We start from the raw sequence: 13,700 nt of genomic DNA, 5'->3' as shown, positions 1-13,700 counted from the left end.
GTCTGGATAAAAGTGCAAATAAGTTTCCGCAATAAAAATTTATCACGAGATATTATGCCAATGTTTCATAACATAGGGTGTTTATTGCAATTATCAAATAGTTTTAACATTAAATAAATTATAGCCCGTAAAACTTGGGCCGAATTTCACTTGAACCCACTAAAACAATTGAAAAAGCCCAATTAGCCCTCGCTTTCAACTAAAGGGTTCTTCTTCGTCTATGCCAATCTCCCAAACACTCACTATTTTCAGACTTCACCGTCCGCTTTTTGTCTCCGCCGCCGACCCACGCCAAGCCAGACTTCTATCGCCGCCGCCGTGCAAATTCATAGAGGTGAGAACTTAATTTCAGTTCGATTAGGGTTTCGATTTTGAAAACAAAAGTTCAGTTTTATATAATTTCTCCTTCCATTATTTGGCCCATTTTTTGGAACTGATTATGTAAACTGATTTTATAGATAATATATTTGGCATTATGAATTGATACTTTTTCTAGTCTCTGTGAATTGTAGAGAAATTATCATGCAATTTTATTCCCTTCAATTATGTTTATACGTCGTCGTTTTGTTGGAATTTTTGCTGTTAATTGGTAATCTGTTTAATTAATGCGGCTGGGAGCTGTAAAAGTGGGCTTTTAGTGATTTATGCCACCGAATTACTGCTTATGGTCTTTGATTCCTATCGGTTTCTCGTTTTTTTTTATAATCGAAAAGTTCGACTTTGTCAACAGGAGTGGTAAGAATGAGGCTTCTAACTCATAATATGCTATCGTCGAACATCAAGGGCGTGACTAACGGTTTCCCGTTACTTATCGAGGCGGCGAAAGTGGTGGAGAAGGAAGTGGATTTCAACGAAGATTTCCTCAAAAACATGTTTGTGAAAGTCGAATGGAAGGCCCTTGTGGAAGCTTCTAGAACCCTTGGGTACACCGAGCTGCCGGAAAACGCGGAAGCTTCCATGCTCGATTCTGACGAGTTTCTTCGTAAGTTCCACCATGCTCTTCTTGAGCTTCATCTCGAAGATGGTGCGTTAGTTTGTCCCGAAACAGGTCGTAAATTCCCCGTCAGCAAAGGAATCCCCAATATGCTGCTTCATGAAGATGAGGTGTAGTTTATGTTAGGATCTTAAAAGTGACCTTTTATTACGAGTTATCGGCAATACTATTCAAAATGTGTAACCGAATATTTTCAAGGGTTTCTTATTATCGAGAAAATTGTGTGATTGTCATTCCCGAGGTTGTACGTTTTTCCTATCCGATCATATTGCAATCCATCCAATAATTGTTGTGTAGATTGGAATAATTAACGGGGAGGCTCTGCGTTTTCTTTATCCTTCGATTTGATATCTATTTAGGCCTCTTTTGCTTGGTATAAGTGAGTCGAATTTTAATTTCGGAACTAAACGTAGGTGTGTTGCATGGAAACGGAATTAACAATGTCGATCGACACTAAATAAAATTATTTTTTATAGACATATAAATCAACAAGGTCGATTGACACCAAATTCTTTTGCTCTACCAACTTTTTTTGCATAGCATTCTTAACTTTTTATAGTATTTTGAGGACATATGTTACAAGAGTATTTTATGTTTTCCAAACCTTCTAATTAAAAATTTCAATTCATTTAATTACAATTTTTTACTTTCTACAAAAAAATAAAATTAAATAAAAATAAAATTCAATTTTCCAAGTTTTATTTTATGAAATAAAAAGAAGACAAATAAGTTTTCTAATTTACACCGGTCGGTCAACGTCAAGTCAACTGATATCAAAGGCAACTATTCCCGAATTCCGATCACTATAGATAAATACCAATTCGCGCACATTTCAATCATCCACTTTGAACTTTCGTTTCTCGTGAGCTATGATCTCTGTTCTAGAAAACCCTACATTGAGTTCTTCCCCACGAATCGTGTTCTTAGGGTTTCCACTTTTCAGTTTCTGATCGTCTCACGCTCCCGTAGTTGAATTCGAGGAACTGTTGTTACAAGGAAAGCTCCAGAATCTCAGCTCGCGGTTTTATCAGCCACTTCAATCCGAATTCTCGCGATCGAATTTTCCGGAGTTTTACGTCATTTCAAACTGTTTTCCTCGTTTTGATTTTCGATTGGAAACTGTGAAGATTTTGTCTGTCATTTGAAGGTTTGAGGACAGATCCAGGATTTCTGCCGCGGATTTGTTTCGTGTGTTTTTCAGAATGAGTAGAATTCTGCGATTCTCAGGCATAAAAAACCTGGAACAGTTTAAATCTTTGTCTGGATCAAACATGGGAGCTTCTAATGCAAAGATGCATTCAAGTTCTACGGTCGCGCCTCCGCATCCAGTTTCTACCGGAAGCTTTGCGAATCTGAAGCTTACTGCAGGTTCTAATAACTACGCGTATTTTTATTTTTTCAATTTTCAGTACGTTTTTCTGGAAGTATTGTGCGCATCTGACTAATTATCTCACTCGTTTCACTTTCTCCAGAGAAATTGGTCAAGGAACAAGCTTCTGCGAAAAATGACCTTGAATTGGCGGTAAATTTAAATACGAAAGAACAGTCTCTCGTTAATTTTTCTGGCTGCACACATATTCTATGAATATAATAAGTTCTACGCATTTATTTCTATATATTCATTTGCACACGTGCATATAAATTTTTTATGTTCATAGTTCACATGTTTTATGTGTTATTTGTATGGTTATCTCTAGATGTAAGCATCCACTCATGTTTAATGTATGCATAATTTCATTTATATTATTTAAAGCAGAATCTGGAACCTAATTTATGGCACTGCAGCATTTTTAAAGTAAATTGTGTATATCCTAAAAGTGTATGTTTGAAATGCAGAACTCTAAGCTCAGAAAACTGACAGAGCAAATTTCCATGCTGGAAGAGAAATTGCGAAATGCATTCAATGAAAATGCGCAGCTGAAGGTCAAACAGAAAGAAGATGAGAAGCTCTGGATAGGACTTGAATCTAAGTTCTCTTCAACAAAGACACTGTGTGATCAACTCACTGAAACTTTGGAGCAGTTAAATGTTCAGGTTCGGCATGGTAGGTGTTCTTTATATAAGTTATATCCGGTGTTCATGTTATAGAAATTTTCTGCTGTTGTACTGATTCTGGACTACTACAGCTGAAAAGGATAAGGCATTTTTCGAAGATAAATTTTCTGCAACATCAGTTGTTCTGGATAAATTGCATGAGCATATGAAGTCTATGTCCTTGAAGTTGGACTCTTCAAAGGAAACAATTAAAACTCGTGAGTTTGATTTTATGCGCTAATTTGCCTCAAATGCTTTGATTTTTGTCTTTTGATCATAATGGATCTCATGTCTAGGAAATTTATAGTTGTGATTTTCTGTCGTTGCATCTTTTGTAATTGTGGTGTGCTTATTTTCTTATAAATCAAGGTGAGAAGGAACTCATGGAACTTGGGATTGAAAAGGGAAAATTGGAGACATCATTTAGAAATGAACAGAGCAGAACTACCTGCCTGATTGAAGAGAAAGGTAATTCTGATAAGGCATGACTGAAGACATGTTCTCGTCGTAGACTTTTTATGTACTAGACTAGTTCAATAAGTTCAGTGACAAGAGAGTTCTGTAGATGTTTTCGAAATCAATTGCTTCAGGTTCCTTTAGTATACCGTTCGCTTACTTTTTTTCTTTTCAAAGCAGATGGTACGATAAAACAATTGGAAGAAGATGTAGCAGCAAACAAAATGGCTTTAGAAAGTTTGACTTCTAAGATGGAAAACATGCAACTTGAGATGAGAGTAAAAGAAGATGATCTGCTTCAATTGAGTGTCACCAAGGAAAATTTGGAGAGAGAAATCAAGGATCTATTGTCCAGCAAAAATGATCTTGCTAATAGATTGGACATGGCATTCAAGGAGATCAAGAATCTTGAAGATTTTGTTAACACTCTGGTCGTGAAATTCACGGAATTGGAGCATCAAAGCCTGACATTTTCTGAAAAAGTCGTTGAGCTTAATGGTTTATTCGATTCATCTGTTAAGTTGGCTCAGCAGGAGAAAGACCTTATTTCTAAGTCTGCTCAACAAAAGTTTGATCAGATAGACAATCACCGCAAATGTGTTATGTCTGAGAAAAATGCTTTGCAGTTTGTTAATCATGATTTGAACAACAAAGTTCTTGAACTTCAGAAAGAACAGGAATTTGCAATGGTGCAGCATGCAGAAGAATGCCGGTTAGCAGAAGAGAAAATTCGGAAACTGGAGTCTGAGCTAGAAACTCTTGTTTCTAAGCAGAGTGAGATGCAAGCCCGGATAGTCAAAATGGAGGATGATCTCATGACTTCATCCGAAACCTCAACATTATCTGATCAAAGAATGGTGAAAGCTCGTCCACTGAGATTTGTCCCTTGTTGTGCATGGAATGTGACATAAGTTGAATTGTTCATTTTTTTCTTCTCTGTGTCATTCAGCAAGCCTTGCTGCTGCAACTTTCTGAGTTAGAGACTCATACCAAAGGTGTTGTGGATGGGCTAAAAGCAGATATCCTGAAAAAGCAAGACGAAATTGATCTTTTGCAGAAAGAGGTTGAGAAAAGTGGAGAGAGTGTAGGTTCCCTTGAGAAAACAGTCAGTGAGCTCGAGAGGGCACTAGAGGAAAAGGACCAGATTGTGGCTGAACTAAAGACTAGAGAAAATGAGTTTGATGATCATAAAGCAGAGGTTTTCTTCAATCGAGCCTTCAAGTTTAATTTTTGTAGAACAACCAGTTTGAAGGATAACTAATTATTTGCTCTTCCATTTTAGATTGCTGCATCACTGGCTAACGCTGAAAGTAAGCTTGACGAAGCGAAGAAGCAATACGATCACATGCTAGAAAGCAAACAGTTGGAACTCTCAAAGCATCTGAAAGAAATATCTCAGAGAAATGACATGGTATTCCTTTTCATTTTACTGTTATGACAGGGCTACAATTATACCTTTTACCTGTTCTTCCATTATATTTATGAAATTGACTTCAATTGGTGTCCGATCAGGCCATTAATGATATACGGAGGAAGTATGAGGTGGAGAAGCAGGAGGCTGTCAATCTTGAGAAAGAAAAGGTCCATTCACTACCTTTTCTCTTTGCTTCCTCCTTCAGGTTTGAGTTAATTAAGATTTATCTGCATCAACTTTCAGGCAGATAAAGTGATCCAAGATATGGAACAAAAATCTGAGTTTAAGATTGCAGAGTACAAAGAAGAATCTCAGCAACATTTGCTGCGAGTGCAGGAAGAGCATGCTGCCCTGGTATGCTACTAAATTAAGAAATCACGAACCTGAATTTGAACTTTTAAGTTTGTTTTCCAATCAATAATTTCAATGAGGATTTTGAACTGGGTGAGTAGACAATATAAAACATGGTAGAGAAAGTGAGAGGTGTAAATATTCAAATCCCTCTTGAAAGGTGTAAGAAAATCTTGAAGGGAATATAGCTACTTATTGATTTCCTTTCTTCTCTTAGTATAAACCAAAAGATACAGCGAATATTACCTTGTTTCTCTTATGCCTCCCCATTCATAAATTAAATTTCCTCTTTATAGTTTTCTGAATTTACATATTTCTATTTCTTCACGTTCACTGCATATTGCATATTTATACTATTTGAGGCTAGAGAATTCTCATGCAATTAATATCTAGCTTTTCAACATAATTTGTATATTGCATATGTATACTATCTGAAATGTGTCAGAATTTGTGCTGTCGATGTCTTCTGTGTAGGTTATCAAAATTCAACAGGAACATGATAATAAAGAAATGAGCCTCACGTATAAGCACAGCGAAGAACTAAAACGCGCCCAACTTCAAGCTGAAACTGAATTAAGAGAGGTATATCATCTATGGAGTATCTTAATTTCAAAGTTATTACGAGAAACTACTACATTATGTATCAAATACTGGATTTCCTGCAGAAAATAAAATCACTTAGGTCTGACCATGAGGCTCAATTAAGAGCTTTGAGGTGTGAACACGAAGATGATTGCAAAAGACTTGAGGAGGAGTTGGCTGTTCAAAAGACAAAGGTATATTCTACAATTTCATGGTAAATAGTTTTACCACTACAATATATATTGTTGTTTGTTATCTCAGGAAGAGAGGCAGAGGGCCTTACTGCAGCTGCAGTGGAAAGTAATGGGTGACAATCCTCAAGAAGACCAAGAAGTGACCTCGAAAAAGGTATGCCTCGTAACACAAAAGTACTTCTCTCCATAACACGTCATTTTGAGAAACATGAACTAAATATTTTCTCTCTCAACTACATCATGAGATGATTAATATAATGGTTGATATTGCAGCAATTAATTTAAATAATACCAAAGTTGTATTTAGTTTACAGTGTTCGACCATGTTGGAGCAAATCATTCTAGCTTTCCATAGTCTTTTCAGGTTAATTAATTAGGGGAAATATGGTAACTTTTTCTACAAAAATCACTCAGATTATCTAAGAAGTCGTAAGAATAAGTGAATAACTGATGATCATTACCATTTTTAATGGTTGAACATTAGACAAGAATAGTTGGTAATTAATTGATTCGGTATAATTGAACGATCTTCCTAACCGTTTTCTTTCTCTCCACATGCTGTTGCTTGACACTTTTTTTTTTACATAAACTAATATTTTGAAAAGATGAAATTACTCGGTCTATTTGATTCTCACAGAACTACTCTATTTCATCTTCCAAGAAGAGAAATAAAGACAGTGATAAAAGAACTCAGCATACTCTTGACAGAACAGAAGTTGAGGAAAAGGTGACTTTTAAAGGAAAATGTTTCCTTACTTTTGCGCTGCTTCACATATATGGCAATAATGGTCTGTCTTTCAATGCTTTTTGTAGGATTCCCCTTACCCGAAAGCAACTCAAACTCCAGTTTCAAATTTGTTGAAAAAGGCTGAGAATGTGAATGATATTCCTAAGCATAGCAGGAAGGTAAGACGAGACAACTTCACTCGGAAGTTATTTATGACTCTGCACAAAAATGGGTGGATTATCCACATTTCCTGTATTTTTCCCATTTACTTTAGTCTCTCAGTTGGAAAAAAGTCTGATATCCATCTCTAACACGTCATTATTTGCAGGTTACCCACCATGAATATGAAATTGAAACATCGAATGGTAGAACAATCACAAAGCGAAGGAAAACTAAAAGTACTGTCATGTTTGAGGTCAGTAGTTATTAATCATGCAACAGTTGTATCAACTAATTTTCATGCTACATAATCCAGAATCCGTTGTGGTTGCTTAAAATGAGTGGGCTTATTGAGATAGCTCTCTAACTTTATCACAACCATCTGAATTGCAGGACCCCAGGAAGCACAGGAAGAGAAACACACCAAAAGCTAGGACACCGAAAAATGTTACGCAGGCAAGTGTTCAATACATAGAAACACACACTTAAGACACAGCATTTTGTTTTCTTTGTGCTGATTCTTGGTCACTAATTTGATCCAGGGAGTCAAAGGTGGAGTTCCTCCAAAACCTTCCAACATAGGTGATTTGTTTACAGAAGGATCTTTGAATCCATACGCAGATGATCCGTATGCATTTGATTAGAGGTATTATTCCCATTTCATCGTTCTATTCTTCTTGAATAATATGAACATTGTTTAGGTCTATTGGTTGAATATTGCTGATCAACTTCTACACGTCATGAAACAATTGAATACACAATTTGATCTAAACAAGATGAACTTGTACACATTCGGAAAAATTATTATATCGCCTTTTCTAATACAGTCTGTCCTTATTTGTAGGCTTTGAAACGTTATCTTCGCTGCACACAAAACGAGCCTTACTGGAAAGAGTATCAGCTGTGCTACGTATACCTCGTCACTTTAAATTTCTGAAGAGTAACCTCAGACATGTTTTGCCATATAATCCCTGTCTCACCAGGTCCCACAAATTCTTCTTTAATCCTCCATTCATCGAAATATTTCCGACTTAACCATCTGTTTTTGTTTCTTGTAAGCGCATCCGTATCTGCATTACAAATTGTACTTTCTGTTCATGACTTTTCTAGGTAGACAACTTGATAATACCCGTCCACTGTCGTGTTAATTACAGTCATACTGGACTTTATGTGTACATATATCGGAGATATATAAACAATTTAATTAGTAGATAAATCATCCTTAGGAACTTGCTTCATCACATAAATTTTTACAACGGAAGGAGAACCTCATCTGTTAACTTTTAAATGTGAGCATAAATGAAATTGATTGATTGTTCATTAATTATTTTCATCTTACATCCAGCTTTCCTCCACCTTTTGCATAAAACTGCTGCCAATAATGAAATTCAAATTTCATTGATTTCTTAGTAACGGTAACCAGAATTTATACTAGCTTTTATAAAGACCACCCATTAGTTAATTTGTGTGTATCTTGCAGAGATGTGACAATTAAAGTAGTTGTACTGAAGTGGACTCAAGTATGAATTTTGAAGCTAATAAAAGTAGGAAACTTTATTTAGTGGCAGATAGGCTCTCTAATGTGATTTTGAGGCAAAAAGAATCAAACCATCTTTTTAATTCAAAGCACCATTAATTATGGTGTAATTAGTGCAGTCCTTGTTCTTAGCAATGCTCTTAGTTCTAGACATCCTAATTTGCGTGCCCACTCACTACTATTTTCTTCTCTTTTTTTTTAAAAAAAAAAAATTTATCTTCAACTTTTGAGCAAAAATGTGGGAGTGTTTTCTGTGCACAATTAATTCAAATCTGCTACAATGAATTAATAGGAATCTTAATAATGTGGCCGTACGGACTTTATATTAACATTTCAAAATAAACTATACACAGACACTACTATAACTAAGGCAGGTTTTAGGCGTTCTCTTAACACACATATAAAGTATACATTCGTGTATAATGAAAGAACAAGTGAAAAAGTTAAGGAAAATATATGAATATATAAATTGTTCGGCGGTGGTTTTGTAGAACCTACATCTGATGAAATACACCATTGATCTACACATAACACACACACCACCATGTGTATGTGTGTTTCGTGGATAATTATGTACGTAGATCTACAATTTAAAACCACATGTTGCATTTCATCCGGTATAGAATTTCACAAGCTGTTCGGCAACACTCGAATAGAGTACAAAATGAAAACTATAAAGTATATCATCTCCTATTTATCCGGATGTCCTATATTGGACATTTGAAGACATTGCATTTAATTAGGCTCATAATTCAATATTTTTTTATTTTTTTTTCGACCCTGCGGTTAGGTTTTAACTATAGTTTACTATTGGACTAAAGAAACTCTTAGATTCCTTCTACGCCAGTATAATAATTACTATATTTTTAATTATTTACACATGCTCCCTTTGTCAGTTTGTGAAATGATGTCTCCCTCACTCTCCTCCATCCTCCATTGTTTTCTGTTTTCTTTTCAGAAAAAAAATATAAAAAAAACTATATTTTTTTTTATATTCATATATAAATAATATTTATTCGTAATATATTTTAGACACGCACTGTAAAACATTATATTATTTGAAGTATTCCACCAAAAAACATTTTCCCAACATTTTCCAGGACAATGAATATATATATATGTATATATATTATATTATGTATCTATAGATGATGAGGTCCCACAATACCCAAATCCAGGACCAGTGTAAAGAGAAGGCATCTCCCTCATTTACAGTTTCCTCTGTAAAAGTACTTGTTTGTAAGCACTTTCTCATTCCCTCACTAGAGAGAGAGATAGAGAGAGAGAAAGTGAGAAGAGAGAGAGAAGTGAAAAAAAGAGCTGCACTCGAATCTGTTCTTCAATGGCGAAAAGCAGAAACCCCAGAAAGCACGCCAAAGAAAAACAGCTAGAGAAACCACATTCATGGGCCTCCCTCAGAAGCCTCTTCACCTGTAAGTACCTCCAAGTACAACAGCAAGAGCAGCACGTACACCAACAGAATCAGAATCAGAAACAGAAGCAGAAGCAGAAGCAACAACTATACCAAGAGTTCGAAAAGCCGAAAAAGCAGAAGCTGAAACAACAAACACAACAACACGAGACGAAGAAAGACAGCAAGAAAAACCCGCAAAACCCCGACGAGAAAACAAACAACATATCCAAGAAAATGAAGTGCTCCGGTTCAATCTGCAGCAACACTAAAGTCATGCAGAAACCCGAAATAAACTCCGAAGAACTGAAGAAGAGGGCTAATTTGGTAATTGGCTCATCTTCTTCTTCATCTTTGCTCAAAGAGAATGTTTCGAACTCTTCATCCTCTTCTTCGTCTTCGTTCACGGTGCCGCCGCCTTCCGCTTCACCTTCCATTTCCGGATCTTTTCGGAATATGCCTTTTCGGAAACTATCGGGGTGCTACGAGTGCCGAATGGTGGTGGATCCTGTCCTCGGAATGACGAGGGACCCTTCTTTGAGGAATAGTATTTGTTCTTGTCCTCAATGTGGTGAAATCTTCATGAAACCTGAGAATCTCGAGCTTCATCAAGCCGTTAGGCATGCAGGTAACCTTTTTTTTTATATAATTTTTGTTAAATATTTATTTATTTATTTTCATGTCTTTTTTTTTGCTTAATTGCTATGAATTAATTACATATATTATATATTTTGAGTCCAAGTAATTAATGGGAAGATATATATTTTAGTTTAAATAAATATATTAATTAAAAAAATTAACCGTGTTTCTTGACATTCTTAATACTCGTACAAATACTTAAAAAAATATTTATTTTGAAATAAATAGAGTAATTTACCAGTTCTCTAGTCAAACTTATTTTCTTGAATTTCTGGTAAGTGAGTACTTCAATGCCCTAGTAGTTCATCATAATCTCTCAAAATAAGTACTTAAAAATTAATTGCTCTATATGTTTAATTATTTTGGCGTTACCCTCAATTAATTAAATCTCCTACCTACTCTCTTATTATAACTGATTTATTGCACAATTTCTCACTCATTTCAACCTTCCATAAATCCTTCTAAATAATAAAACAGAAAATAAATAAATAAATAAATAATACTTTAATTAAGATATGAGCTACTCCCATTTTAATGTTATCTTATAACATGAAAAAAACTTGAAACAGTATCTGAGTTGGGCCCTGAAGACACAAGCAAGAACATAGTAGAGATCATATTCCAGTCGAGCTGGCTCAAGAAACAGGCACCGGTTTGCATGATCGACCGCATACTAAAAGTCCAAAATACCCCCAAAACAATCTCGAAGTTCGAAGAGTATAGAGACGCAATCAAGGCTAAAGCCACCAAGCTGCCCAAGAAACACCCTCGTTGCCTTGCCGATGGAAACGAGTTGCTAAGGTTCCACTGCACCACGTTAGTATGCTCGTTAGGCCTAAATGGCTCGTCCAACTTGTGCAATTCGATTCCGAATTGTAGCGTTTGTAGTATCGTGAAAAACGGGTTTAAAGTCGTCACTTCGGAAGTTTCTGCGAAAGGTAATATAATAATATCGAATCATATTTGAATGACTACTTTTATTTAAATTTTTTTTTTTACAATAATGTTTGTTTATATTTTGAAAGTAGGTATATTAACGACTGCGACAAGTGGAAAAGCTCATGATAGTTGTGGGGTGGGATTGGACGACGGGAAGAGGGCTATGCTGGTTTGCCGGGTCATTGCGGGTCGGGTCAAGAAAAACCCGGATGGGAATTCGGAGGATTACGATTCGGTTGCCGGAGCGGTTGGAGTTTATTCGAATTTGGATGAGCTGTATGTTTTTAATCCCAAGGCTATATTGCCTTGCTTTGTTGTGATTTATAGAGGTTTTTGATTAGGGTTCTTGAAATAATATGTTTGCTGCAAAATGGACTTGGATTATTAATTTGTTCGATTTTAATTGTTTATTATTGTCTTTGTATAAATTCAAATTTGAATTTTAATATTAATATGAGTGAAGTCGTTGAATATGCACATTGATAACAAATAAAGTGTTACTAATTGAATACTAACTACTATTTTAGATACTTTAAATAAATAAATAAAATTAAAAAAATATCATAGTATTTTAGATTTATCACTAGTTGTATAAGTATAAATATTTATAGGGTAAATTACAAACACCCCCCTCAGGTATGGTCAAATTACAAATATCCCCCTCTTGTTTGGATAATTACATCTACCCCCTCAACTATGATTTTTTCTTAGACATCCACCTCTATGGTGCCAAATTCAACATAGTCATCTAGATTCCGTGAAATGTGATCTAGTTTGTACTCTTTTTGTGTAAAAAATACAGTTTCCGATGCACCACAAACTGATATATACAAGCTAAAAATCACATATTATGATCATCTTGCTTCATAATGTAGAGTTTGGATGGGATAAAACGGGTACAAAAGTGATAATATTCCATATAATCTCGAAGATTCCACTAAATTTGATGAGTTGAGGGGGGTGGTTGTAATTATTCAAATAAGAGGGGTGTTTTTGTAATTTGACCATACCTCAGGGGGGTGTTTGTAATTTACCCATATTTATATTTGGATTGTCAGGAAAAGAAAAGGGCACGTGCCCTGACGTATGAGCACGTGGATCTTTGTACTCCATGGGAATGATATTGAGAAGAGGAAAAGGTAAAAGCGCATCTCTGAAAACAGCAACTTTTATGTTTTTAATTAGCACTAATATTCTATGCTGGTAAAACCAGCTTTTTAACCCAACGGTAAAAAATGTAGTTTCCCGTTTTTTTACCACACGAGTTTTGTCACATAATAAACATTCTCTGCATGCAACCTGCAAATTTTTGCAGTCACTGCAATTCCATTTGTTTGGTAAAATTATTGCAGTAAAATTTGGCACCATTTTAATGCTTTTGAGTATTTGTTTTGTTTTTTAGCAGGAATTAATAATATTAATAATATTGTCGCGCATGAGTTTCTTGGTTTATGTTTAGTTTCAATCAATCCCCACTATGTCTTTTATTTATTTATTTACTTTTAAATTTAAATAAATAAATAAATAAATAAAACTCAGGTAAATAATTGACTCTTGTTTTGTACTACTCATTGGCTGATGATTATATTGCTTTCTTGCATAATTAGACTTGTTTGGTTAAAGTCAAACACCAAAGCATGGGGTTTTCAATATTTATTATTACCACTTTTTAATGAGACTAGTTATTTTGTATAAAATCATATTTTTTTATTTTAATAAAAATCCAAACACGTAAAACAAATTTAAAACTTTGGTTAGGGCACCCTATGTATGTACGTTACACTAACCCCCAACTCCTAGACTACTACTCTTATTCTTCTCGATTTTTGTCCTATTTTTATGTATTCAATTTCAAGAAATTTAAATTATTCAAGTTTAATCTCATTAAACCCTTGATTCGTTTATTTCATATTTATACGAAAGGAGTATTTTACGTAACAATATTCGTTGAAAAAAATTTAGAATTTTTTCATATATATATATAGGGATTATTTGTCAAAACTCCCTAATTACACATGTGTAGTTACAATGAGTCCAAAAATATTTTATTATTTTAAGATAAATCCAAAATATATTTAACTAATAAAAATTAATTAAGTCTCACTATTATACCCTTATGTTTAACCCTAAATTTTTACAAACTTCTAATAATTATTTATCACGTGATCTCTTTTCAACACCCCACTCTCTCTCCCCCACCCAATCCAACAACCACCATTACGCCTCTGCCAATTTATTTTGCCACCTTCTCTCTAGCAAATCC

The 13,700-nt window shown here is 34.9% G+C and overlaps 3 protein-coding genes across 4 annotated transcripts; all 3 read left to right on the top strand.

Moving 5' to 3' along the window:
* The first annotated feature begins 198 nt into the window (after positions 1–198).
* Positions 199–1,229, top strand: LOC105974217 (Trm112p-like protein). The gene is made up of 2 exons (XM_012999282.2): positions 199–334; positions 731–1,229. Exon 2 carries the CDS (start codon positions 742–744, stop codon positions 1,108–1,110), a length of 369 nt encoding a protein of 122 aa, XP_012854736.2. The 5' UTR covers positions 199–334; positions 731–741; the 3' UTR covers positions 1,111–1,229.
* A 465-nt stretch (positions 1,230–1,694) lies between these two features.
* On the top strand, positions 1,695–8,127 carry LOC105974422 (synaptonemal complex protein 1). 2 transcript variants are annotated; one of them, XM_012999523.2, is made up of 19 exons: positions 1,695–2,362; positions 2,467–2,516; positions 2,831–3,038; positions 3,121–3,246; positions 3,398–3,496; positions 3,665–4,341; positions 4,434–4,682; positions 4,767–4,895; positions 4,997–5,065; positions 5,142–5,252; positions 5,724–5,831; positions 5,915–6,025; positions 6,093–6,179; positions 6,663–6,752; positions 6,839–6,931; positions 7,081–7,167; positions 7,305–7,367; positions 7,454–7,557; positions 7,756–8,127. In XM_012999523.2, exons 1-18 carry the CDS (start codon positions 2,197–2,199, stop codon positions 7,553–7,555), a joined length of 2,625 nt encoding a protein of 874 aa, XP_012854977.2. In that variant the 5' UTR covers positions 1,695–2,196; the 3' UTR covers positions 7,556–7,557; positions 7,756–8,127. The 2 variants fall into 2 exon arrangements, with proteins under 2 accessions (XP_012854977.2, XP_088671995.1); XM_088815869.1 differs by having other exon boundaries at positions 1,722–2,362; positions 6,687–6,752.
* A 1,476-nt stretch (positions 8,128–9,603) lies between these two features.
* Positions 9,604–11,908, top strand: LOC105974477 (uncharacterized). The gene is made up of 3 exons (XM_012999583.2): positions 9,604–10,487; positions 11,068–11,436; positions 11,527–11,908. The coding sequence occupies exons 1-3, from the start codon at positions 9,791–9,793 to the stop codon at positions 11,772–11,774; spliced, it is 1,314 nt and encodes a 437-aa protein (XP_012855037.2). The 5' UTR covers positions 9,604–9,790; the 3' UTR covers positions 11,775–11,908.
* Positions 11,909–13,700: the final 1,792 nt, after the last annotated feature.

This window comes from Erythranthe guttata, chromosome 3, assembly GCF_056151865.1.
Source record: "Erythranthe guttata isolate IM_541 chromosome 3, IM_541, whole genome shotgun sequence".
Classification (NCBI taxonomy): Eukaryota; Viridiplantae; Streptophyta; class Magnoliopsida; order Lamiales; family Phrymaceae; genus Erythranthe; species Erythranthe guttata.
The sequence above is the reverse complement of the archived record's forward strand: the minus strand, read 5'-3'. Positions and strand labels throughout refer to the sequence as shown.